General features: G+C 35.1%; 1 protein-coding gene across 3 annotated transcripts in view; it reads left to right on the top strand.

Annotated features, from left to right (window-relative positions):
• The window catches only part of SCEL (sciellin), a 121,129-nt gene that overhangs the window by 91,114 nt on the left and 2,556 nt on the right, over positions 1-27,459 (top strand). For all 3 annotated transcript variants that reach the window (XM_020290304.2, XM_020290298.2, XM_076009351.1), the window contains 11 exons: positions 176-226; positions 1,214-1,276; positions 4,932-4,991; positions 5,137-5,196; positions 5,340-5,396; positions 11,120-11,182; positions 16,125-16,217; positions 16,897-16,968; positions 21,003-21,077; positions 23,667-23,775; positions 27,103-27,205. In XM_020290304.2, coding sequence (XP_020145893.2) covers positions 176-226; positions 1,214-1,276; positions 4,932-4,991; positions 5,137-5,196; positions 5,340-5,396; positions 11,120-11,182; positions 16,125-16,217; positions 16,897-16,968; positions 21,003-21,077; positions 23,667-23,775; positions 27,103-27,205 — 806 coding nt within the window. The remainder of the gene's footprint in view (positions 1-175; positions 227-1,213; positions 1,277-4,931; positions 4,992-5,136; positions 5,197-5,339; positions 5,397-11,119; positions 11,183-16,124; positions 16,218-16,896; positions 16,969-21,002; positions 21,078-23,666; positions 23,776-27,102; positions 27,206-27,459) is intronic.

Below are 27,459 nucleotides of genomic sequence, written 5' to 3'. Positions count from 1 at the left end.
GAAATGAACTGATAGTAGCCACCTGTTTTTATTTAGCACTAAAAAGAGAATTTATGTAATGATGGAATTTTAAATTGGCAACATTCATTTGATTTAACATTAAGGTTAGAAAATGTACAAATTATTGACTTTAGTTGACTTTGTCAGCTATTGAAACTTATAACATGTTTTTTAGGAACCAAGACCTAGACAATCTTATCAAAGTGATTCCCCCAGAAAACAAAAGGTGAGCTTAATAAGATTGTTAAAGACTCTTGAGCAAGTCACAATTTGTACCAAAAAATAAGATTAATTATTTGGCTAAGGACATTTTGAAAGGGGACATGAAAAAGAAATGAGAACAAATTGATTTGTTGATGTGTAATAATGCTGGATAGATTTTTCTTTTACTATTGCTTCCATTTATTTCATTATAATATTGTTTCAGATGATAATATTGAAGCTAATCCTGTATAATTACTACTTGAGAAATTCCTTTTGACAGCAATAATAGCATAAATAGATTATAACTATGAATTTGTAGTTAATAAATTATAAGTTCATAAAACTGAATAAACAGAGAATATTGGCTTTCTACTCTCTCACAAATCCACGGATTATTATTTAATTGACTTGTGAGAAAACTGGTTACATAACATTTTTATACTTTATTAGAGTATTTTTTTTTGCATGGCATTGAATTTACTTCCGTTCTTGAGAAATTAAGACCCATCATGCATGCAGCTAAAGTTAATAAATGCATGGCAGAGAAACTCTAAGCTACTTCTCATAGAATTGTTTTGAAGATAATGTTGGTGAAAAGCATTGAGCAGATGTAAGGTATTATTGTGAACATAAAAGAGAGGAAGGTGTTCAGCAGAAGGAGTATAGAGTTTGGGGTCCAGTTGTTGTGGCTTCAATCTTTGTTTATGCTCAGCCACTTTTTAGGTACCTGACCCTAGGGAGTGTCCTAATTCCTTTGAAACTCAATTTCTTATTAATATTTATAAAGGGAAAATGGTAAGATTTTACCTCATTGATTTGTTTTGAGTATTAAAAAATGGTAACTAATGTATATAAAGTAGAAACTCAATAAACGTACTCCTTTTTACACTAGATCCTATTGAATGATATACAACTGTGGAGGAAAGGAAAAAAAAAAGAAATGCCAGTATTAAATTTGCTGATTTCCAATTGAAGCTGACCTTTTATTTTATGTTTTATTTTGTTTTAGCAGTGAACAAGGTCTTGATGAACATATTAAACTAAGCCCCAAAGCTGTCAAAAAGTCATCTGGGTAAGAGAAGGATGTTATTTATTTGTTTTGATTTATTTTTCCTTAACTAGACACAAAATGAATATAAATGGCATAATTATTCTATGGGCAAACTGAATATAGATCTTAAAATATCATCACAATTGGAAGCCTAGATGTCTAACTATTCATTAATAGCAAGAAAGAGTGGCCGCTGAAAACAATTGTATAGTGATGCCTGCAATTCTCTCAGCCTCAAGAAAAGCTGAAGGAAGCAATTGGAGAAGTGGGTGGATAAGAACATAGCTAGTCTATGAACTGTTTATGTTTTGTTTTGTTTGTATGGTATTGAAATTAATACTTTTGTCTCTGGAATTGATTAAAATTTATTAATGATAGCTAATAAAAAAGACCTAGACACTTCATTAGAGTCATGATTACCAATATTATTCACCTCATTTTAGAAGAGTATTTTCTGGTAGTCAGTGGAAATTTTATGAGGTTCATTGTTCTTTAGAGGACTTGCTGCTCCCAGCAAGGTTATGAACCTAAAATTTGATAATTCTTTAAGTAGTGTCAGTAAGATAACAAAATGATAACAAAATTCACTTTTTGTCTCTGGTTACATGAAGATATATAGTATCATTACACATCACTGTTTACATACACACACACACACACACACACATCTTAAGATTGTTTTCATGACTTCCCTTTTTAAATTTCATTGGTACATACACAAATTGTAAAATTTCGGAGATTGAAGGAAGGGACTTTAGAGAATCTTGGCCCAGTTGGTTTGAACAATTCTAAAAACCATTGTTCCAGTTGAATCTACTTATCTTCCAGGAGAAGAAATTAAGATTCAGAATGGCTAAGTGATTTGACCAGGGTCACAGAGAAAATTAGTGGAAGACTGATAGTAGTTCTGTGATCTCTAGGCAGTGATTAATTACTGAGCACCTACTGGGTTCACAGCTTACAACTAGGTATCATTACTTGCACATTGGGTATAATTACAGACTGTGGATGCCAAAAAGAGAATTCTGTAGACATATTCAATCTTATTAGCAGCAGGCAATTAACATAGATTAAAGCTAATTATGTACCAGGGGCTCAGAGATGTTACTCCAAGACAATAATAGGTTGTCAATTTAATATATTACATTTTGGAGCACTCACGTACTACTTGCTGAATATAAAATGTATTGTCAGTGAGTTGTATTTAAAAAGAAAAAGAAATATTGAAGACCTAATAAACACATAGGTGGTAAAATTCACATTCATAGACTCCTAGGAGTAGATTTTAGAGATGGACAGAGCCTTAGAGATTATCCAATCCAATTTCCTCATTTATAGGGGAGAATACTGAGGCCAGGGCACAAATCTAATAGTCTTCTGTGAGGTCTTCTAACACCCAGCCCAACTCCTAGTCTTTGTACACTGGCACATAGACTTTTATCTTAAAATATATGAAAATTAAGTAGGCATCTTGGCAAATAGTAGAAGCTATAAAGATAGGATTACTGCTCTTGTTGAAGGATGGCCAGATGTTTTTTAATGTTCTCATGGGTCACTTGAAGGATCACTTCATATATTACAATGGCACAAATGTGCAAATTACTACAACACACAAATTACTACAACAATCTTTAAACTACATGGAAATAATAATACCTAAATCTTCTAATGTATCCTTTACTACACCCTTAAAGCCAAATAAATGAAAGCAGTCGCTTAAGTAGGGAAAATGTTATATTTTCCCTAGGTAAAATTTAGATATGATTGCTTTATTTATAAGATCTAGGGCCTGAAAAAAATGTCTATAAATGTATTGTCATCACAAATTGTATAATGCTATCAATTGAGGCAATTCAAGACTGTTACTGAGATCTTTAGGCTTTATGAAACAGTGGTTCGAATATCATTATTCTAGGTTTTTGGAGAAATCAAATTTTCTACTCAGTAGTACAGTAAAAATGGAAGTTCTCATATTTGTTTTTGTATTTTCTATGTCATTTATTCCTAATCATGCTGGCACATGAATATTATATGTAGTTACACTAAATGATATTTTGATTAATTTTATATATTAAAAAAAGTCATGGTTTTTGAACCATCAACTGTACAAAGTTTTGATCTTTATATATATTTTTTGAAATATGTGGAATTTGCCTCATTTTAAGAACCGTTGTCTTTCTGCAACAGTTTAGTTTTATAATGGATTTTGGCCAGGCATGGTGGCGCTTCCTTGTAATTTCAGCACTTTGGGAGGATCACTTGAAGCCAGAAGTCTGAGACCAGCCTGGGCAATAGCAAGACCCCATGTCTACAAAAAATAAAAATAAAAAAATTAGCCAGGTGTGGTGGCACATGCTTGTAGTCCTAGCTAGTCAGGAGGCTGAAGCAGGAGGATCACTTGAGCCCCGGAGTTTGAGGTTACAATGAGCTATGATCATGCCACTGCACTCTAGCCTGGGCAAAAGAGTGAGACCCTAACTCAAAAAAAAAAAAAAACTAATTAAATTAAATAATGGATTTTGCAATCAATTTGTATGAGGAAATTATTTTGTGGATAGTTCTCATATGCCAATCAGTCTTTTAATAGTATTTATAAACACCAATTATCTTTAATTGAGCATATTATTATTGACAATAATGTAGAACTGTGAAAATTCAGTTAGGGACTTTCCATCAGCCATGGAGATGTGAGAACCATGATGAAGACATCAAACTAAATGAAGCCATGAGCTTGAAAGCACATTCTATGGAAAGGTTGAGGGTTGGGGGAGGGAAATGTAGACCCTTTCACAAACCTTTTGATGATATCTCTAAATGGCTCCCCTTTAGTTCCTGACCTTGTATCAGTCTTTTTGATGGATAATAATGTATTTTATTCTTATATAAGGGAAAAGGACTGTTGGGGGAAGAACAGGCCGGTCGCTGTCCCAGATGGTACTAGAAAGCAAGTGTTAACAGTCCTGCAATTCTTTCTGTGGTACCTGCCTTGTATTTCTCTGAATAAATATGAAATTATGTTTAGAGGAATACTTTAAATAATTGCTACTGTCCAGCCCTTAAAACAAGGCCTTCTCCCGAGGCAGTGAATAATAGTGAACTACATGAGAAGAAATACTGTTCTGTGGCTGAGAAGAGAAACAAGTAGAGCTTCAAGTGGGGAGTGGACAGTTTTCAGAATATGTAATTAATTTGACCATGAACAACTGAGTTAACTCAGTTTTTCAGTCACCAGAGAGGAAAGAATAGTCACAATTTTGATGGATTGCTGGAACTTTTGCCAATCCTTATGTGAAGAATAATCCCAGCTTTAGAGCCTATTCTTTAAAAATGATATCCTTAGCTGGTAAACACAATTTTAAAAATGATAAGGACATTAGAATCAGTTTGTATCTTCATGATGTTAAAACATTTGAGAGTGAAAAATTGTCACTGACCAGGCGTTTGCTATGGAACACTTAACCGGCAGGCCATTGGCAATAAAATGTGTGAAGCCAGAGTAAGTTTTCCTCTGATACAGCATAGTTCTTTCTCCCCTAACCTGGTGGAAAACATATTTCATGACTGTTCAATACCAAAACAATATGTCTCATACTATAATCCTTTCTTTGCATTTCCAGTGACCTTAAACCTGTATTATCTCTAACCTAAATGCTTTAATCTTTTTTTCCACTTAAAGAAACCAAGATCTTGATAAGCTCATCAGAGTGAATCCTGAAATTCTCACAAACAACCAAAGGTAATAGAACTACATTATTTTTAAAGTGCTTTGGTCAGGAAGAATATTTTATTTTATTATTATTTCAAGCAGATTTATAACCTTAATGATCTTACCATAAGAACTTCATAATTAACCTACCCTCTTTTTATTTTTCTATTTAAAGAAACCAAGATCTTGATAACCTCATCAAAGTGAATCCTGCAGTAATCAAAAACAATCAGAGGTAATCAAATAAAAGCAGTCAATTCATGTTTTCATCCGTCTGTTGCCCCTGAATGAAGTGGATTTTTAATGTTGCTTTATTGACCTAGTACAACCCCAAAACCTATTACTAATCTTAATTTTTTTTCTTTCTCTTTTAAACAGCCAAGGCTTGGACAATCTTATTAAAGTGAAACCTTCAGCTCTCAGAAGCACTAATCGGTAAATGACCTTGCCTGACTATCTGGACATGTTCCCAAGGTTCTAGGGTAGGAACTTTCTTTCCTTCCTTCCTTCCTTCCTTCCTTCCTTCCTTCCTTCCTTCCTTCCTTCCTTCCTTCCTTCCTTCCTTCCTTCCTTCCTTCCTTCCTTCCTTCCTTCCTTCCTTCCTTCCTCCTTCCTCCTTCTTTCCTTCTTTCCTTCTTTCCTTCCCTCCCTCCATCTTCCCTGCCTCCTTCCTTCCTTCCCTTTCCTTCTCTCTTTTTCTCTGTCTTTCTCATTCTTTCAAGAAGGCTTTTTAGTTTTCTTTAGTGTTTTCAATGAGGACACAATTATAACCCATGTGTCTCCTGCCAACAAGGAAACATTGCACTCTTCTGGAATCAATTGCACTATTTTGGAATCAGTTCTGAGCCTCTTATTTGCACTAAGACAACTTAGTGTTGTCTACGGAAAATAGAGTTTTAGTACTGAAATTAAAAAATGAGTAAAATTAAATAATAATAAAAAATAATTTTCAAAAAGTTGAACCAAATAAGTGGTTTATGTTGGTCTATAGAGCATTGAAAAGAGGATGTGGGGGGTCTTCAAAATCCCAGATCAACAGCTAGTGTGGGCTCACAAAATATTACAGCAGATTTTAAACTTGAACTTCTATTTTAAGTTCTGAAAATATCTCATAATTTATTTTTATGTGATATCTCTCACTTAAAGTCCTTTATTAATATATAGTAAAGTAATAGAAAATGCACAAGAGTGCACTGTCAGAAATCCATATTGTTCTGTTCACTTGAAATTTTATCATAATAAATACACACCTGGAAATAATAGTCCAATACTCTGAAAAGAAGAGAATAAATTCACACATGAAGGAGTACTTTGAACCCACTAGGAGAAAAAGGAAAGTCCCTTATTTTATTCTTTCTGTTCGTATGTTTTGCCACTGGGTGTTGGGGTCTTTGAAGTAGGAAGGAGCAAATGCAGTTGAGCAATTGCAACTAAGAGAGTAGCATTTATTGAGCACCTAGGATGTGACTTGGCAAAATGTATACATTTAGTCCTCAGGACAAACCATGAGAAATATATTCATGTACCCTTTTTATAGAAGAAGATAGCTATATCTATAGTATAAGAAGATAGCTATATCTATAGTATAAGAAGATAGCTATATCTATAGTATAAGAAGATAGCTGTAGCTATAGCTCAAAAAATATATATCTATAAATATAGATATCTATAGCTCAAAGATACTAAATAACCTTCTTAAGAAAGAAAACACACCTTGGATCTAAACTTAGGTACTTCTGATGTTACAACCTAGAGAAAAAACAAAAGATCATGGGTTAAATCAGCTCAGACTCCTTTTTCCCATCCTTCATATCCCTTATGCCCCTCCCCTCCCCATGCCCAGTTCAAGGACTATAATCAGATATATTTATTGTAGAGAATTGTTAGAGAATTGCTGCATGGAGATTTTCTGATAGCTGAAATAATAGTAGACTTTTTGTATGAACCCTGCTGCTGATAATTGCATGGAAATATCTTTATTAAGTAGAACCCTTTCTTTATAGACGTATTTCTTGGGCAGATTTTTCTTTTTATCAGTAACAGTTTTAGGAAGTTCCCAATCATGTTGAAGGTGGTTAGGTTTAATAACCACATTGTATAATAGCTATCAGTGGGAAATGTAGTTTCTTTTTCTCTCTCTCTCCCTCCCCCGCCACACCTCTTACCTCTCTCCCTCCATCTGACAACTGTGCTGTGCTAGCAATGATAGCTTTCTCATAAGAGTTTTGCCTTTTGTTTTATTAGAAGAGGCTGATTTTCTAAAAGGGTAGTTTATATTTCAGCAACTCCTAATCAAATTATCAATAGAAAGAGGAGATTTTCCTTATACAGATATGGTTACCATACAAAAGAAATTTTAAAATATTGGCCATCATGTTGTTTTACTATAGCAGCTTGATCCACAAATCTAACCTAAACTATATCTGATTATTCTTTAAATGTATACCAGATTTGGTATACTGTTACTCTTGGACAGTGAGGCATTCAAGAATTATCACAGAGCAGAGAAAACAGGAAAGACTGTCTATTTGAAAAAAGTTACTTCATTCAATTGGTTCAGCTACCTGTATCTATAATGTATCCATGCAGCCCTCTTGATTTTAATGTAGGTAAAGAGGAGGATATCTTAAAACACCTCCCAGTAGGAAGAACGGCCACAAGGCACTTTTACATCAATTCAATGTGACACAAGCACTGATTATTTAATAGTATAACAGCAGTGAATCAGAGTTCTTTTATGTGACTTTGCTGACATTTCTGACAGCTGTATATTTAATTCATGGTTAGGGGCTGAATAAAATTCAGTCATCGATCAGAATGTAAGCAGACATTCCTGAGCTCTTTCTAGGAACAATAATCAGAACAAATGCAGATGGGCATAGAATTTTCATTTATTCCATGAGAAATTGCATGACATTTAGCAGTAACAGTTTCACATTTTCATGAATCAACATTAAAGAGAGATCCTCAGTTATCTGTAGCCTATGAACTGTTGTTAGACTAATTATTAAAACTCTAAAAGTCTGCTCCCAAATGAATATTGAAAAGAATCTAGTGACACTAAGACCTTCGCATTTAGGGGAAGGCATCCTATAGAAAGTAGAAAGTAGAAAAAAAAAATTCTTAACTATTGATGGTATTATACTTCTGTCTTTTTAAGGGCTTCCTATTTGTCAAGACACTACCAAGTTTTTAGTATTTCAGTGAGAGGAGTTCCTTTTTATCAATCTATTGTGTTATTTCTCATAGTTCTTCTCAAGACTCCATTCACTCTATTGCTTCATTCCTCATAATCAATCAGTCAATCACTTTGGGTGCTTCTCCTAATAAACTAAGATCCTTCATCATGCCCACTGCTACTGTAGTCTAGATTACTCTTCAGCCTCCTAACTGGTCCCTCTGCTGCCAGTCTTGCCCTTCAATCCTTTCACCACACCGTAGAGTGGTCTTCCTAACACACAAATCTGATCATGCCATTCTTCTGATTAGACTCCTTCATTGGCTTCCCATTGGATAATGGCCACTTTAACCTGATCTCCCACCATGATCTGGCCACCACCATTTCCTATTACTCTCCACCCTCAAGCAAACCCCACCCACACACCCTCTAACTTACACACTCTTCACTCCTTGTTCATTGCATGGACATCCTTCAGGTATCAGCTTAGGTGTACATCTCTCAGGTTTTTGGAAACCCCCCAAGCTACCATGTCTGCATCAGGTACTTCTTCTAGATGTTCTCAGGCTCTCCCATCTTTTCTGTCCCATAGCATTGGTCTCTTAGAAGGATATATTGTTTGATCATCCCTCTTTGACTATTATAAGGGTAAGGACTAGGTCTGTCTTGTTTATTTCTTTATCTATAGTGCATAGCACAGTGTCTAGCATATATTAGGTGTTTAACAAACATACTGCAAATTAAAGGCTAAATCTCAAACTAATCAATGCCTTGTGATAGTTTGCCTAGATTAGTCTATTGCCATCCAGCTTTAACATTCTGGGCCCCCATGAATGAAACCAGATGGAAGGAATCTGATTTCTTATGACTGCTCTCCTTGCTTGAGCCAATTGCTGTCTTTTGCTCATGACATAATCTCAATGAACTATAATGATTTAGAGCCACTGAAATTCTTGGTCACATCTTATATTTAAAATACCTAAATTGCCCAACTTCTCTATGGACTTGTTAATTTCTTTAAAATATTTAATAATCCCTAGTTGAAAAGAATTATAAAAATGTATAAAGATATATACAGTTGGGCCCATTTTGCTATGTCAGTAAGTTGAAGAATTATGCCAGTTCTCTCACTATATTCTCTATATTCTCAGAAAGATATTGCTTTTTATAATAACGAAAACCTAATGCCTAAGATTTAGTTCCTGCCATAAAAGAAATACCATAGCAAACTTTTTATGTGGGGCCTCTTAATTTTGTAAATGTGTTTGATACTCTACAAAAGCAATTAAAGTTAGCCATCTATAGAGGAACATATTGCCTCCTATTAATAAATACCCCCACACCCACATAAGAGAGGAAGAACAGTTAGGTGAGAGCTAATAACTTTCTCTCATGCAGAGCTTATTCTAGAAAAAGTGGCATAATAACAGATATAATTCCTGGATTCCCAGAATATCTATTTGTTTTTCCTTTACTTGCTTTGTAAAGGAGTGTTATAGTCCTTAAAGTGACAGTGGGAAATAAATTACACTATTATAACATGGATAAATTCTTATGCTCAAAAATGATCTCATGGCTTTACCTCATACAAAATGCATATTTCCCCCCAAATATTTTGAAATGTATATTTTAAAACATTATTAGTTGCAATGGTTAGTAACAATTTGCTCTTTAGTAATTTTCTGTATTTATAGAGAATTGATGATTTTCTTAGAATTAATTCCAACTGTTCATAAATGTACAAAATGATAAGGTTTTCCTTCCACTGCAACTGCCGTGGAAAGGGTTTGGAATCAAGCCTTTGCTCAACCCTGCGGCATTTGGCTGGCCTTCTATAAAAATCTATTTTTCACACTTTGACTCACAGTTCTTCATCTTCTGCTACAGTGTAAAAGACACGCAATAGATTTGGTCTTGATTAAAGAACAAAAATTTATTTTTATATCCTTTAACTTAGAAAGGTTATGAGCAGTCTGAGCTTCTTTTATCAGGTCTTCAAAAATAGCTGGTGACATCAATCAGAATGAATAAGCAAAGTAAATACACATTTTGGATTTTTTATAAACCGGAACTTTGTATTTTGCTTTAAATGTTAGTACAAATTTTTCAGATTTAAATCTTATAAACCACTGTACCAAACTTGCTATATGATATTGTGTAATAAAATAAGAAAAATTTTATGAAACAACAAATAATATGGTTTATTATTTGTGGTACCTAAACAATGCTCCTACCAAATTGGCAAAGGCTTTTCCAAATTCCTCAAAAAAGAAAAAAGAAGGTGAATTATGAGTGTTATACTTAGTATATTAATAACCAATATATAAATAACATACCAGAGGACCTTGTATCTCATAAAAAAGTATCAAGTCATTAATGCAGCCCAGGATTTAAGAATCCGATCACTGCATTTATCCTGCACATTATGAATTGCTTATTCAAAGTTTGAGTCAATTTCCCATGTTCCTGTTATCTCGAAAGCCTGAATGAAATCTCCAAGTACAGCCTCAAATCTTGAATGTTTCATAAATTAGTTAATTGGCATGGGAAAATTCACATAGGTGGCCCTTCTGAGCTCCAGATGTTGTCCTGCAGGATTTTGAGGGATCTGAATCAGATAATTCATGTGAAAATCCATAGTTAGTACTTTGTGGCACAGAGTTAGTACTCATTAAATGTTAGCCAAGTGTGAATACAAATCAGTGGTTTCTTTTCAGACCAGATTTCCCCAACCTTTCAAAGAGTTAATTTAGCATTTCTCTCTCAGAACACAATCCACACTTTCATGTTTGATCCATGAATTATATGGATCAAATAGCTCAATGTCAGGTTTCCATCTCCTATATCCTTATAGGCTGCAAGTGACTGTGTTGAATATTATGTACTGATTTTTAAGGTTTTTTTTTTTTTTTACTATTTGCTTATTTCCTAAAATTATGTTGTAACTAAATCATATATATATATATTTCTTTTTTTCCAGAGACCAGGACCTGGACAATTTGATTAAAGTAAATTCTCATGTGTCTGAAAATAAGAATGAAAGGTAAAATTTGTTATAATTTACTTTATTTCTTACGTGTTCTCTAGGTACCTGCATAAATTGTGTGACTTCAGAAGATTTTCTGGGGAGTTGAAATGTATTATGGTATTTAAATATAAGTACCATCTGAATATAAAAAAATTATGGTACAGGGTACTTAATATATAGAAAAAATTAACCAAATTCTAATTCTGTTAGAATTTCTGATTCAAGACCTGCTGTTCTATTGCTTGGTGTAAAAGGCACCATAGATGCCTTTTTTGGGGGCTGTGAAGATTTATTTTTACTTACTGTTGCTTGGTAGGTTTTCTGCAGTGCATAAAGCACTCTGAGAATCTCTTCCTTGGATACCTAGTGCTAAAAGAATGCACAAATTCATCACAGCTACAAAACCGTACCTAATTTTGAAACTTCTTTACACCACAGGGTATAATGGTTTTAAAACTGTTGTACTGTGTTTGCCATTACAAGGAAGGTTAGGATAAAAGCTATACTTCATTGTTGTTACAGACTGTTTAAATTCAGAAAGAATAACTTTTCCATGTTTAGTAATTCTTACCCCACATATGGGGGAACCTTAAAAATAATAATTTTGAATTTTTCCTTCCTAAGGTACAGCTGCCTTTTCTGTTAGTTTTATTTATGTAAAGAAATGATATTGTTGATATTGTCTTTAGAGAATAGAAAAGCTAGAAAAGTGCCAGCTCACTTTTTTCCCCAAATATCATGTCTAAAAAAGGTTCTTGAATCTAACAGGTAGATAGTCTCTTTGTTTCCTTAATTTCCCAAATCATCTTCTGTTTTCCTTTTTGATGTCTTTGATAAATGTTTTTGAAAAAATGTCTTTGATAAAATGAGAGAGAATAAATTTTCAGTAGGATCAGCTTATCCTGGAAACATATCTACTATTTTGGGACTAGGCCTGGGCTTATAGTTAACCAACTTCATTCAAATACTATTTGGAAGTGACTGAGGTAAAAAAAAAAAAAAAAATATTACAAGTAAATTATTATAATTAAGGAACTTCCCATTTAATATGATTTGAGAGGTGCTTCAGTTTCAGATGAGCTTGTTAATGAAATGGGATTTTATTGGAGGGATTAATGAAGAAATGGAATTTCACGGAAATTTAAAAGCAGAAATGGTGGCATGGCAGGGCCTCTGAGAGGTCTGAATTGTTCATTCTTGATGAAAAGAAATTTTGTCAGGAATCCTTAGAAATTAACCCTAGTTCTTTGTCATTAATGTAACTCAGCTACTTCCTGACTGCTGGCTTCTGCCTGTCTTTCTCTTTCTCTTTCTCCTCCCCTTTACTTTACTTATTGGCTTCCTTATTCTCTACTGTGAATTTGTTTGATAACCCAGAATTTTTACTGCTTCCCTGTTTCCAAATTCTCATAACTTCAGCTTACTTTAGCTTGTCAAGGTCTCGAAAGAATCATATTAGAAAGATCAGAGTCTTGGGCCAATCTGCTAAATTGAAATTTGATTCACTTTATGAATATATTCACTTTATGTTATAATTAGATGCCCAGGCAAATACATGTTTTCTAATTTGACTTATTAGGAATAACTTTAAATGTTTTTATTTCAATTCTAAATGATGGAGTCTTTCCCTAAACTAAACAATTAGTGATTGTGAATAAAATAAATTTCATAGAGCCATTTCACAGATTTCAAGGACATGTAATACTTTTAAAGTCATATAAAGTAGCCAGGGAATTTTGTTTATCTTTTCATTAGTTGATGGGTATTTGGATTGTTTCCACTATTGGCTTATAATTCACTATTATGAATAATGCTGCTATGAACATTCGTATACATGTTTCTGCATGAAAATATGTTTCCATTTCTCTTGGATATATGCCTAGGAGTGAGATTATTGGATCACATAGTAATTCTTTGTTTAACCATTTGAGGAACTACCAGACTATTTTTCAAAGCAGCCACATCATTTTATTAATCTATTTTCACAAGCAGTATATGAGGGCCTCTCAGGCAGCTAAATTTTCAAGGTGAATTTCCACTGCAGGAAATATTTTCTCAAGTGTAATTCCATGTGGAATTCTATAAGATCCAATACAATGTTTGGATTTGGATTTGTAGAGTTGTTGTTTAATTAAGAAACAAAACTGTGACCACCATCAGCAATTTGTTTCGATGGAGGATAACTTTCTAACAATAAAGCTGCCGAGTGACAAACATCGTGGACCATGTGTTCTTTACAAAAATTATTCAAGGCATTTGAGAGAAATACTTTGGCAGAGGTTCCTCTATCGCACTGATTCCCAAATTTTGTATACATTGGAATCACCAGCTGTTCCAGGGCCTACACTTTGTGAATCAGTTCTGAGTTAGATGTTAGGATTAACAACCTCTAAAGCAGTTGTTCTCAACCTTGACTGCATGTGAGACTCACTGGAGAAGTTTAAAGGTTTCTAGTGCCTAAACTGTATCCCAATCAATTAAATCAGTATATTGGGATGTGGGATCCAATGGCATTTTAGGAAGCAGTGAAGATTGTTTTATTGGTTGCCAAAGTGTTGTCTCTCCAACTCTATTTCTATGGTTCTAAATAACAAAAAAATTAGTGTTACTGCTTATTGTCATTAAGACAGAATTTTCGGCCAGGCGCAGTGGCTCACGCCTGTAATCCTAGCACTCTGGGAGGCAGAGGCAGGCGGATTACTCAAGGTCAGGGATTCGAAACCAGCCTGAGCAAGAGCGAGACCCCATCTCTACTAAAATTAGAAAGAAATTAATTGACCAACTGAAAATATATAGAAAAATTAGCCAGGCATGGTGGTGCATGCCTGTAGTCCTAGCTCCTCAGGAGGCTGAGGCAAAAGGATTGCTTGAGCCCAGGAGTTTGAGGTTGCTGTGAGCTAGGCTGATGCCCCGGCACTCTAGCCTGAGCAACAGAGTGAGACTCTGTCTCAAAAAAAAAAAAAAAAAAAAGACAGAATTTTCTTTGTATTAAATAAAATCTATCACCATCTGACTAAAAACAAAGAAAGACTTAGCAACTATCATAGACCTTTGGAGACTAAAGAGACATAATGATTATGCAGGAGAAAAGGCAACAATGGAAAAACCAGTGAAATATGAATAAAGTCTGTAGTTTGGTTCATAGTATGGTACAAACATTAATTCCTTAGTTTTAACAAATGTATTATGATTATGGAAGATATTAGCCTTAAGGGGAGCTGCATGAAGGTTATACAGGGACTCTCCATACTATCTCTGAAATTTTTCTGAACATTTAAAATTACTCCGAAATAAAGATTTATTTTTTTTTTAAAAAAATTATCATCCTCAAAACCTACATGAGATGCAAAATCCATCAAAGATTTTGTTGTCCCACATTCTAAACCTAACATTTGGTTTTTGTTCACAATTATAAAAATTAAATCTTTCATGAAGGAATTGTCATTAATCTCATTACAAATACAATCAGGAAATGGTACTTTTATTAGTCTGCTTGGGCTTCCATAACAAAATATTACAGACTGAGTAACTTAAACAACAGAAATTTATTTTCTCACCGTTCTGGAGGCTGAAAGTCCAAGATCAGTGCTGTCAGGATTGGTTTCTGGTGAGACCTCTTCTTGGCTTGCAAACGGCTGCCTCCTTGCTGCATGCTCACGTGGGCTTTCCTCTGTGCATGAAAGGAAAGAGATCTCTGGTATCTCTTCCTCTTGTTACGGGGATACCAGTTCTATCAGATTAAGGCCCTACCCTCATAACTTCACTTAACCTTTATTACCTCTTTATAGATCCTATCTCCAAATATAATCACATTGAGGGTTAGGGCTTCAATATATGAATTTTGAAGGGACACAATCCAGTCCATAACAGTACTATTTGCAAATCATTTCCCCCTCCTGTTTTAGAATTATGCAAATCATTTCCCCATCCTGTTTTTGAATTATGAATTTTATGTTGCTGGGAATGATGCAAATACATTTCAAACTCATTGATAACCTCAGTCCTTTGAAGCTATCTATTTGTTAAAGTTGTGTTTATATTGTATATTATATGATTTGAATATTTTCAAACAATTTCTACTTAGGTTTATTATTCCTGGGATGACATAGTCTAATAGTATTAGAAAAACTTCTAATGTTAATTTCACCTTCTCATTACTTAATATAATGTTTATATTAAGCTGTATGCTGTATGTTTTGTGAAACATCTGCCTTAAAACCAGAAGATGATTTTCTGTATGCTAGCAATAATATGTGAACAAGATAGCCTCTTTAAGAGCTATCTGGAAATGGATAGAACATCCTGTTTGAAAATCACAAAGCTTAGTAAAGATCTAAGGTCTTTTTTAGGTTTTCATGTCTCTCCTATGCCAGAGTTAACTAACATGGAGGAGGAAAAAGAGCTGAAATTTCCACTATTCTTGCATTAAGAATTTCCTCTCTTCCATAGGAAAGAGCAAATATGCCTACACTTTGTTAAGCATAGTGACATTTTTAGATTATCAGAAATCTAGGTCAGAGTTCTTTTGCAATCTTCAAAGTACTGCCTTCCATTAAAAACAAAATGGAAACTGGAATTTCTCAAAGTAACCTCTGGATCATTTTCATTAAATTGATAAACTCTCAGATATATTGTACATGAGAAACTTTCTAAAATTGAATTGCTGATATGAAAAATGTTATAGGAACCAATTTCAGGTGGTTTCTGTCCTTGATAGAAAGGACAGTATTAGATAATATGGCACATGTAGATTATTCTTAAATGTAAGACAGAGGTTTCTGTGGAAGGAGTAAAATAGTACATGTGTTCTATTTGTGTTATCTGTGCAGAAACCAGGCAAACATAAAGAGGTTCACTGTATGTAAAATAATGTTAATCGAGAAGAATTTTAAGGAAGCAAAAAAGCTTCTAAGTGGCCTTGATTTTAAGCATCTTATACTTGTGTTTGCTTTCTCAGGCCAGATGGCCACGTCAATGGATTCACTAGCGCTCTTCACAACCAGTCCACAAGAGCTTCTGCCTATTCTTATGAAGCCAGGAACAACCTCAGGTACTGTAGTCAATTACAAAACAAATGGCAAGACTATTCTCCCTGTTTTTAAAAATTATCTGCCAACCAACCTGACCCTTCCTTTAAAATGCAGAAATTTCTGATTTTATCTGGGGCTATATATAAGCAGCCTTATACAAAAGTGTTGAGTTAGCAACTGAGTCATTATTGTGACTACAAAGGAAAATGTAAAATGTGATTTTTGTTCCTTAAAAAGTCTATGATTTAAAAAAAGCACGATTGTGACACTGGTGACATTCCTTAGGTAGATCTAAAGGTTTCATTAAATCAGATGTTGTCATGATAGCTAATTAAGGCCCACTTTTTGTTTGATGTTTATGGGGAAAGTTTGAAATGAGATGTCAGGGAAACAGACATTATAACCTATCACACAAATATTTAAAATAAAATTCATGCTGTACAACAGATTTACTGAGTGACTAATTTTCATAATAATACTTGGGAAGTAGGCCAAGAAAATGAGAGTTAAGAACAAAATGGGAGACATAAAGAAATTACAGAAGTGGATTAATACCACCTAAACATTTATATTTCAGCAATTATAGTTTAGAAGGAATATACAAGCATTAGTTTTTGCATTGAATGAGAAAATGCCTTGTCATGTTTATTATCCTTATAAATTAACTTTAAACATGAAATAAAATGGTTTGTGTTACAGCTCTAATGCCGGAATCAGGCATGCAGGACCAAAGGATACTGTTGTATACACAAGGACTTACGTGGAGAATAGGTATTGCAAATTTTTTTCAAATATTTTGCTTTCTTTAATAATTTTGAAATGATCTGTGTTAAGACATGTTATTTATGTACTTTAGGGTCTGCTTCTTTCAAAGAGAAAACCATGTAAGATATTGAGTTCTAGGTGTGTAATTTTTTATCATATTTTGGATATTATCCAATTGTACTCATTGGATGGACTCAATAACATTGTAACATCACGCATGTGTACATAACAAGATTTCCATTTGAAAGTTCTCATACAAACATATATAACTTGTTAGAGTGGAAATTCGGCATGGGTGGAAAAAGATTTCTCAAACAAAGTTTAGGATATAAAGATGTAAAAAGTTTATTTTGCTTTCTTAGAAACAAAGACATAGAGAGGGAGAGAAAGAGAGTGAGAATGAGAGAGAAACAAAAGAGAGGGAGAAAGAGAGAGATATGAGAGATGGCATGGCACCTCAAAGAAAAAGAAGGGAGGTGCCCACTTGGAGGCCAAGAGGCTTGTTGTTTTTATGTGGACAAAGCAAAAGAGAGAAAAACAACAGCGATTGTTGTCAGTTGATAACAGAAGCAACTGTGAGATGTCAAAGAGTTGGCTTCTCCCCTTTTCCCTTCTCTTGGAGACAGGCTTATCACTGGGCATATGATCTTGTCAATGATCTTGCCCTTGAGATATGGTTTTGGACAGGAAATGAGGCCTGAAGCTCACACCCCCGCTGTTCACTCAGGAATTCTTCAAGGCTGTTAAGCAAACCCTCAAGAGCAGTTTAATCTATAGATCTGGTGAATGTAGAAGAGAAGGATTTACGTTTTCTTTCTGTCTACTCAGCTCTTTTCAGATGTTGGGTGCCTGTTAGCAAGAGAGCTCATATGATTGATCTTAGCCACAATTGAGAGACTGTGGATTAGGCAATTTTTCTGTCATTTTGTTACCAAGGCCATCCTTTCATAGATGGTTGTAATAAGCTTTGTAAAATTACACAACTATTCCTGTACTGGTTTGGAAGCCCACTTTGATTAACTGGTTCTTTCAACTGGTTCTTTACCTCCAATCTGAAATGAGGGGTACAACTTTGAGTAAATGTAAGCTGGCCCAAATAACAGGGAGTTAAAGTCCCACAAAATATGCAGTTTGGAGTGATGGATGTTGAGGAAAATGTCAACCAAGGTCAGGGATTCAAACTACATTTGGTTTTTGAGGAGTATAAAGACAAGGATTGGCCTAATTGTGGGGTAGTATAACAGCGGGGTGCACAAATGTGGATATACGTGACCCATTGTTAATCAGAGCCCATTTCAAAGAGGCCTAAGAGCAGCATATCCAGGGAGGCTTCTGTGTGGAAGGCGACCCTGAGGGGCCTCCAGGAAATTCAATACATGTCAGGAGGTGAGCAGCCTTCCAAAAAAAGGTTTCTCAAACCCAAGCATAATATACCTTGTAAAATGTAACCTCAAGATTGATTTTTTCTCCTTAATCTAATTTTCACGCTATGGTATGTTCAAGTCAGTGATTGCTATTGTCTTATAATTAAACTAAAAGATAAACCATTTCAAAATAAATTTTAAAATAACACGTAGTTACTAAATCTGGAAGAAATTGATAAGTAGATAAGTAGTATCAAAATAATATTATAGTGAAGGCAAGATACCAAATATTCACAAATAGAATTAAAAAAATAGACATTTATTCTATATTTACATAATAATCTCTCTTATACCTTGTTACCTCTATAAGATATCACATCAATACACTTTGCTTTTTAAAGAAATGTCTCATGGGAACTAATGCCAAACTACAATATTGATTTTTAAAGAAATGATTTTTTTAGTATCAGGAATATTTTATAAAACATAGTACTCTAGATTTTTTGATTTATTGAATGGTTGAATAAAAGAATATTAACTTGTTTCATGGAAATGCCAAGACTAAAGCATACTTGAATTGTTTAACTCTATTGACTATAGTTTATTTTTTTATTTTTATTTATTTATTTATTTATTTTGAGACAGAGTTTCACTTTGTGCCCAGGCTAGAGTGAGTGCTGTGGCATCAGCCTAGCTCACAGCAACCTCAATCTCCTGGGCTGAAGCAATCCTCCTGCCTCAACCTCTCGAGTAGCTGGGACTACAGGCATGCGCCACCATGCCCGGCTAATTTTTTGTATATATATTTTTAGTTGGTCGATTAATTTCTATTTTTAGTAGAGACAGGGTCTTGCTCAGGCAGGTTTTGAACTTCTGACCTTGAGCGGTCCGCCCGCCTCGGCCTCTCAGAGTGCTAGGATTACAGGCATGAGCCACCACGCCCGGTTTACAGTTTATTTTTAAAAACCATTTTCAATGTATATATGTATATGCGTATCATGTACACATATGGAACAGTAAGTCTGTGCAAAAGTTTGGTCTCTGGGCCAGCAGCAGCACCTGGAACCTTGTTAGAAATGAAAATTCTTTGGCCTCACCCCAGACCTGTTGAATTAGAAACTCAGCAGGTGGAGCCCAGTAATCTGTGTTTTAACAAACTCTTCACATGTTCCTCATGCACTTTCACGTTTCAGAACCATCACTGTTAAAGGTAGTGTTAATAATGTGGCATATCAAGCCAATAGTTTGTGGGCCAGAAAACTCTGGAAGGATTGGCTGCCTTCCATACCTTAACCTCGTGGGGATGGTGGTGCAACTCAAACATCTCTAACTTCCCTAAAATCTATACTGCCAGGCAGTGCAGTGTAATAGATAGTCCCTAGAATCAGATTGGGGGTTGAATCCTTGTTTGTCATTTCCTAACCATGTAGCCTTGGTGAAGTTACTCTTCAAGTCTCAGTTTCCTCATTAATAAAATGAGAGCAATGCTATATGCATCGTGCATCAATCTGTGCAAACCCTTATTTAGCATTGTGGGGTTATGTGTTCCGTGAAATAGATTTTAGTTCTGACAGCAGTCTGCCTACAGACAATTTGGAGGGAGAGAGAAGGTTCTCATTAAAAAATCCCAAGTGAGGGCCATGGAGTAATCACTCCCTGTATGAAATAAAAGAAACACATTGCTTTCATTCCTGCAGACCCCCAGGTAGCACAGGTACTTGGGAAGCGATTATGAGCAGCCAGCTGGTTAGTGCATCACAGATTCCATTTGTCTCCGGGCAAGAGTGACTTTTTTTTTTTTTTTTTTTTTTTTTTTGAGACAGAGTCTCGTTTTGTTGTCCAGGCTAGAGTGAGTGCCGTGGCGTCAGCCTAGCCCACAGCAACCTCAAACTCCTGGGCTCGAGTGATCCTCCTGCCTCAGCCTCCCGAGTAGCTGGGACTACAGGCATGCGCCACCATGCCCAGCTAATTTTTTCTATATATATCAGTTGGCCAATTAATTTCTTTCTATTTATAGTAGAGACGGGGTCTCGCTCTTGCTCAGGCTGGTTTTGAACTCCTGACCTTGAGCAATCCTCCCGCCTCGGCCTCCCAAGAGTTAGGATTACAGGCGTGAGCCACAGCGCCCGGCCAAGAGTGACTTTTAAAAACTGATACAATCTACAGAATGGAAAAGAAAGGACTTTGTAAAAATTATACTTCTTTTGCTTTTGTTCTAAATTATTCTTTCTTGGATATTTTCAAGTAAAGATAAAAATTTCTAGAGCTTTCTCTAGAAGTCCAAGAGTCTCTGTTTCTGTCTGCGAACAGTGCTGTGTAGGTGCTTGCCCTGCTTGTGCTGTGTGGATTTCCTTTATCTATGTTGCCCTAATATGGCTTTCTTTTAGTAAAAAACTGAAGTGCAGTGTAAATTTTATAAAAAATGACTTCTTTCCTGCTCACACTTTTCCTTACCCTACTCTCTGTTGACTTTGGTAGATATGTCAACTTGGAGGTGTCTTGTGTATCCTTACATCTACAGATGAAAGAATAAAAGGTGTCAGTACATCATCCTGGCTTATAGCATACACAAAGAATAATAATATTAAGGCTGCATGAGGCAGTGTGAGTGTGTTTCCTAACCTGCCTATGGGAAAATAACCTGATTTTCATGTGTCCATATTTGTTTGTTTCTAGTAAATCACCAAAGGATAGATATCAGGAGAATATCTCTGGAAAATACATACAAACTGTTTATTCAACTTCAGATAGGTGAGTATGTTTCTATTTCCATACATAAATATATATGTGTACACATATACACTTTTTTGCTGTCGTTTTTGCTTGGCGATGGCTCTCTTGGTAGCACTTGTTTTGTATGTGCATGGACGGAACAAAGTACAGTGCACTAACAACACCTTCTGCATGTAGGAATTTTTTTTCCTTGGCTTCCTGGCTGTTTCTGCTCTCTGATTTTGGTGCACATTATACCAAAAGACCAAAGGACCTTTCTGTGCCTGCCAGCTGCCTCCCAGGCAAGCCTCTCTGCTGCTGGGGGTTCCCAGGAGTCCCTAGCACTGCCACATAATTAGCGTTTAGGCTTCATTGCATCACTGGTCTGTGCCCTCAGCCCTCCCTCCTTGCGGTTGTCTGAAGCCTGCTCACCTTACAAACAGCTGCTACCACCCAGTCCGGGCCCGAGCTCCCTTCCCAGGAGTGAAGTTATGATGAGTATTGATTGAGAGCTGGCGAACTGGCCCCATTCCAGGCTTTTGCTGTCAGTGTTCCTCTTTTACCATTGAATATTCAGTGGGGCACCTCGGTGACACTCGTTAGAGTGAAGGTTGCAGATTTCTAGTGGAGCAAATAAAAATAAATAATTAGCATTGCAACCCAACTACCGGAAACAAGCCATAACGCAAATATGGTTCTCTGGTTCTCTATAGCACGAGCTGGCAATGTGACTCATTGAGGGTAAAAACGTATCTTATTTTTGTGTGTAGACTGGGTGTCTAACACAGTGATTGGCACCGGACATGTACTCAATAAATGTTTTTTTAAAAACCGAACCTATGTCCTATTTACTAAGGGAAACATGGGTGAAGTAGGCATCAAAAGTATATCCTCTTCCTGTCACTTTTCCAAAACTTTGCCCATTAGCAATTCTCTGCAGAGTATCTTGCCCTTAAATCATACTTCTTTGAGGAGTAAAGTCATCTACATAAGCATTAGAACTACAAATACTGACTGTATAACAACAATAACAAACAGAGCCAGGTTTTTCATAATACTTTGAAAAGATCTTTGACTGGCCATATGATATCAATAAAGACAACACCAACATAGAGCATTCCCTGGGCTCAGATGTTTATTGTTAACTGAAGGGAGGAAAATACTCTTCACAGAAGTATTGCTGTTGATATGAAGGATTTCAATCCTGTTCCTAAAGTGGTCCTTGAAATGTTTCTTAGTCATCAGTGCAAAAGTCAATTCTTTATAAGACCAATCAAGCAACTTTTGCTGTTGAGTAGTGTGTGAAGTAGGTGATATCCCCACAGTTCTTATCTGAGTACGTTAATCCCATTTAAAGTGGGTTGCTACTTTACAGGATAAAGTCCAACTTCCTTTGCACATTCTCTATGGCCCTTCAGAACCTGCTCTTCTCTTTCATTTCCACCCCCCTCTCTGCTTCTACTCCTGGACTTGATGATAGATTAGTGGCTCCTGGGTATGACTAACTTACTTCAACAAAGTGAGCTCAATAGACCTCGTGGGCAGCACGAGGGCTCTGGGACCACGCTGTCTCCATTCAAATCCTGGCTCTTCTACTCACTGGTTTCTTAACACTGTCCAGTTGCTTATCTTGTGTGCCTTAGTTTCCTTTTCTATAAAATGATAATGAAAATAATAATACCAGCTTCTTGGGGTTGTTGTGAAGAATAAATGAGTTTATATAAGTAAAGTAAGTGCATGGCAAAATGCGCTACACATATTAAGCACTATGTAAGTATTTGCTATTTTTATTTCACCACCCCATCATGTATCCTACTCTGGAAATTTTAGCACTGCATGCTAATGCCCCCTAGTCAATTTTGCAAGATGTTATTTAAGACAGTCCTAAGATCTTCCAGATGAAAATAATCCTTTCTTAAGGCTCTGGTGTGAGCCAAGGTATTTTGGACTCTGCCGATCACAGCCAGAGATTATTTACTGTTGTACATTATTTTTTTGAAAATAAATAATGGAACTCCTTTTTTCTTACCAATTTTTGGTGCGGTTATATCTTGCTGGAGAAAATAAATTTTGTCATGATAGGTATCCCTTTATCCTGAGTCACAGTGACACCCAGGGGAGTGTTTGGGTGACTCTAGACCCTGCAGGCACTACGGATCCATCATTTGTGAGTTTATCAACACATTCTTGAATGGATTTCTATTTTTGATCTATTGAATGTTTTGAGAGTTAAAAATTTATATTAATCTGCAGCATAATTTTCCATGTAATCTGTAAAATGATATATATGTAAATTAATAATTAAAAATCCTCTTCTAGCTTCAGGGGGTACTTATGACCTAGTTTAACTAGGAAACTGAACATCTTTGTCCTGTCCAGATGCGCTCTTGATTCCTGATGAATTAATAATTTAATAAATTTCCCTCATGTTAATTCTTTGTCATCACTTTGAGGTAACTAGAAAAGTCAATTCTATTACTAGAACAAGTAAATCCCAAACTTTCCTTGATTTTGGTGCAATTTCCCAATGTATCATCAAAATTAACGTATTTCCCCAGGACTTTATAGGGAATACATTGGTCTTTTGTATGACGGCAAATTTATTTTTAATTGCTTATGTCTCTATAGGTCTGTCATTGAAAGAGATATGTGCACTTATTGCCGAAAACCCTTGGGTGTAGAAACTAAAATGATTTTAGATGAATTACAAATTTGCTGCCATTCTACTTGCTTTAAGGTAAGGATATGTTTATTTCACTTAACTAAATATAAAATTGCATAATGACTGGAATAAAAATAATTATTTAATGAATACATGAGATGAAGTTAAAGCTTTTAGAAACACTATCATCCACATTAATAATTCACTACTTAAATATTTCCCAGAGTTCTGCAGCCTAAACCTCAAAGGTTTGTAATTACTATCTTGGCTTTAGGCTTAGAGTTGATTACTGACACATTTATTCATTCTTACCCTAAAGATTTAAATTTGTGAAAAAAGAAACACTTGTTCTTTTTATACAAGTTTTTTTGCAACACTTGAATAAATCATGTATTACATAAAATATGTAATGAAATTTTAAAAAAGAAAATAAATTGTTGAGAATAAAGCTGGCAGTTCTTACATCATGAAATTAGGACGATGGGTTTAACAATAGTTTGAAACACAGCCTGCTTTTGAGAGCATGATTAATTGTAGTTAATTGTGGCTTAATAAATAATAAGAAAGTTTCCATTAGTAGACTGCTTCTCAGTTTGTTCTTTCGTAGGCTATTTCTTTTCATTCTCACAATAACATTGGGTGGATCAACATCACAGTGTTTGGAGTAACTGCATAAGTACCAAACTGGAAATCTGAAGACCTGAGTTCTAGTGTTGCCTCTGCCAGAAACTGTGTCTGTGTGATTTTGGACAATCATCTAAATTATGCTGGGCTCAGTTTTCTTATCTGTAAAATGAGGTTGTTGACTAGACCAATGGTTCTCAACTCTGGCTACACATAATAATCTCTGGAGAGATTAGGAAAAATATGAAATCTTTGGAACTTGCCCTAATTAAATCATGAATCTCAGAGATGAGTACTGGGCATTGCTATTTTTTTTTTTAAAAAAGCCTAGGTTATTAAGTATGAAATATCTGATTTCCTTAAGTATTGTTTGATAGTTGGTATCTCTGACATTTCTTCTTTTATTTTTACTGTGAAAGTACATCCTCAATCTTTCAAACACATGTTTTGGATTCTGATTATCTTTCAATTTTTTCAAGCAATTTTTGTGAAACCATGGATAAGTCAAAAATCCGTGTTATTTTCCAATAAGAGTTCCATCATGGAACCAATGTAGTGCAGTTAGCTCAAAATATCAATGAAGTGTTTGGGAAGGATGTGGCTAATGAATGCACAGTATATCCATGGTTTGAGAAGTTCTGTTCTGGTGATTTTAATCTTGAAAATGAGCCACATGGGCGACCTGAGACCAAGGTGGATAATGACGAGCTGAAAACTGTAGTGGAAGCGAATCCATCTTAATCTACGTGTGAATTAGCCCCAAGTTTGATGTTGCTATTCCAACAATATTGGACCATTTGAAAAAAATGGGCAAGGTAAAAATGCTAGATAGATGGGTTCTGCATGAATTAAACAAGCACAGAAAAGAAATTGTCTCAAAGCTTGTCTTTCTTTGCTGTCAAAACAAAAGGGCGAAGCATTTCTATACCATACTGTTAGGTGTGATGAAAAATGGATCTTTTTGACAATTGCAAGCATTTGACATCATGATTGGATAAAGATGAAGTGCTGAAACACAGTTCAAGACCAAATATTCATCAAAAAAGGCTAATGGTGTTTTTTTGGTGATCCAGTGCTGGTATTATGCACTATAGCGTCATGAAACCTGGTTAATTGATTACAGTGGATGTCTACTGCAACCAACTGGATGAAATGATGAGGATGCTTGTGATTAAGCATCCAAGATTGGTCAATAGAGACAGTCCAATCCTCTTGCAAGACAATACTCAACCACATGTCCCACAGACAACGCTGCTCAAATTGTAGAAGTTGGACTTGGAAACTCTCTGTCATCCACCGTATTCACCAGACCTTGCAGCAACTGACTACCACGTCTTCCAGGCTTTGGATCACTTCTTGCAAGGAAAAATATTCAGTTCTCAACAAGCTGTGGAAAGACTGCTTTCGTGATTTCATTGTGACTCACTCTCCAGACTTCTTCACTGCTGGCTTAAACAAGCTACCGTTAAGATGGCAAAACTGTGTTGATAGTTTGGGCACATACTTGATTAATTGTACTGCTTCTTGTTTGATTTGAAACCAGACATTTCATATTTAATGACCTAATAGATTCAACATGCAGCCAGTTAGATTTGAGAACCATTTGCCCAAATCTATGGGTCCTTTCTGGTGTTGACATTCTACAGTTGATGCAAATTATCTAATTCAGTCAAATAGCTGTAATACTTTGTGAACTGATTGCTTCTCTTCCAATAACCTTCAAACAGGACCACATATCAGTCAGAAGTGTGGTAGCTCATTTTGAGAAAAAAAAAATCCAACTTTAGGGCCTAATTTATAGAATTCTATATAAAAATACAATATGAAGATTATATAATTATTTAGTTATGAGAACATGAAGTTACTTTCTTTTGGTTATAAAATATACTCAAACAAAAGTTAGTGTTTACTTGTTTAAAATTATTATGCAGGAAATTTTCTAAAACAAGAAAATTTCCCTGATTATTACTTTTGGTAAATAGAAGTAATTTTCATTATATTTTATATAATTATATTTTAGATAATTTATTTCCATATTCAATATAATTCCAATAAAATATGACTGAGAATAAAAACATCCCCACACTTTTAGAAAAAGATTGATTATTCTATAGCCATGGTAATAGAGAACCACCTGAACCAACTTGAATATGTCCAATTGATCAATGACCATTTGTTTCAATGAACTTGCTTCTGAAAGTCAACCAATCTGTGACAGCCGCAGGCTTAGAAGTCAGATGATCAGCAGCAGATAGGTCTAAAGCAGAGGTCAACCCTTTCCTGCCTCTGTAACCAGCATGACTCAGAACAAACTTTCTCCCTAAACCCTGTAAGATCAGCAGTTTATTTCACTCAGCGAGGTTGTGCTTGGACAGCATAGGTCTCCCTTATGTAAGCAAACAAGAAATGTAGCTTTGTGAATTTTTATTTTTGTTTTGTTTTGTTTTTGAAATATCGAGTGGTAATCTTGTTTTTGGCCTAACCAATTTTTGGAAATTTATATTTACTCCAGTGTGAGTTTAGTAGAAAACTTCAATGGTATATATGCCCTGAAATGTACCTCCATGGCTGAGAGATGATGTGAGAATTTATTTGAAAAATTTGGCACATGAATTAGAAACAAGCACATTCTCCATTTACTTGTGATTTCTCTTGAGGCTCTATCTGAGTGTTGCTCTGGAGGATGGTTCTGAATGAATTGAAAAGGCTATCTTTGTTCCTCTAACAATCTAGATTTCATCTAAAATATAAACTTTATATATCTATTTTTTTCATTAGTGTGAAATATGCAAGCAGCCTTTGGAAAATCTACAAGCAGGTGACAGTATTTGGATTTATAGGCAGACAATACACTGTGAACCTTGCTACTCTAAAGTGATGGGTAAGTGTTATGTTCTGTAAGAAACTTTCACTTTTGTTAACATCAATGAGCATTTGGTATTGTTGAAAATTATATATTTAAATAAGGTAAAAATATTTTACTAATTATATTTTAAGAATTTGGCTGCAGATATTTATACTATGGTAATATTTTGTTTAATGGTATAAAGTCAGTCAATTTTTATATTGTCTTCTGGTATTAGACCAGACATAGATACAATTAAGCAAAGAAACCACCTATTTAAAATTTTTTTT

The sequence above is a fragment of the Microcebus murinus genome, chromosome 13 (assembly GCF_040939455.1).
Source record: "Microcebus murinus isolate Inina chromosome 13, M.murinus_Inina_mat1.0, whole genome shotgun sequence".
Lineage (NCBI taxonomy): Eukaryota > Metazoa > Chordata > Mammalia > Primates > Cheirogaleidae > Microcebus > Microcebus murinus.
This window is presented reverse-complemented; position numbering and strand designations above follow the sequence as displayed.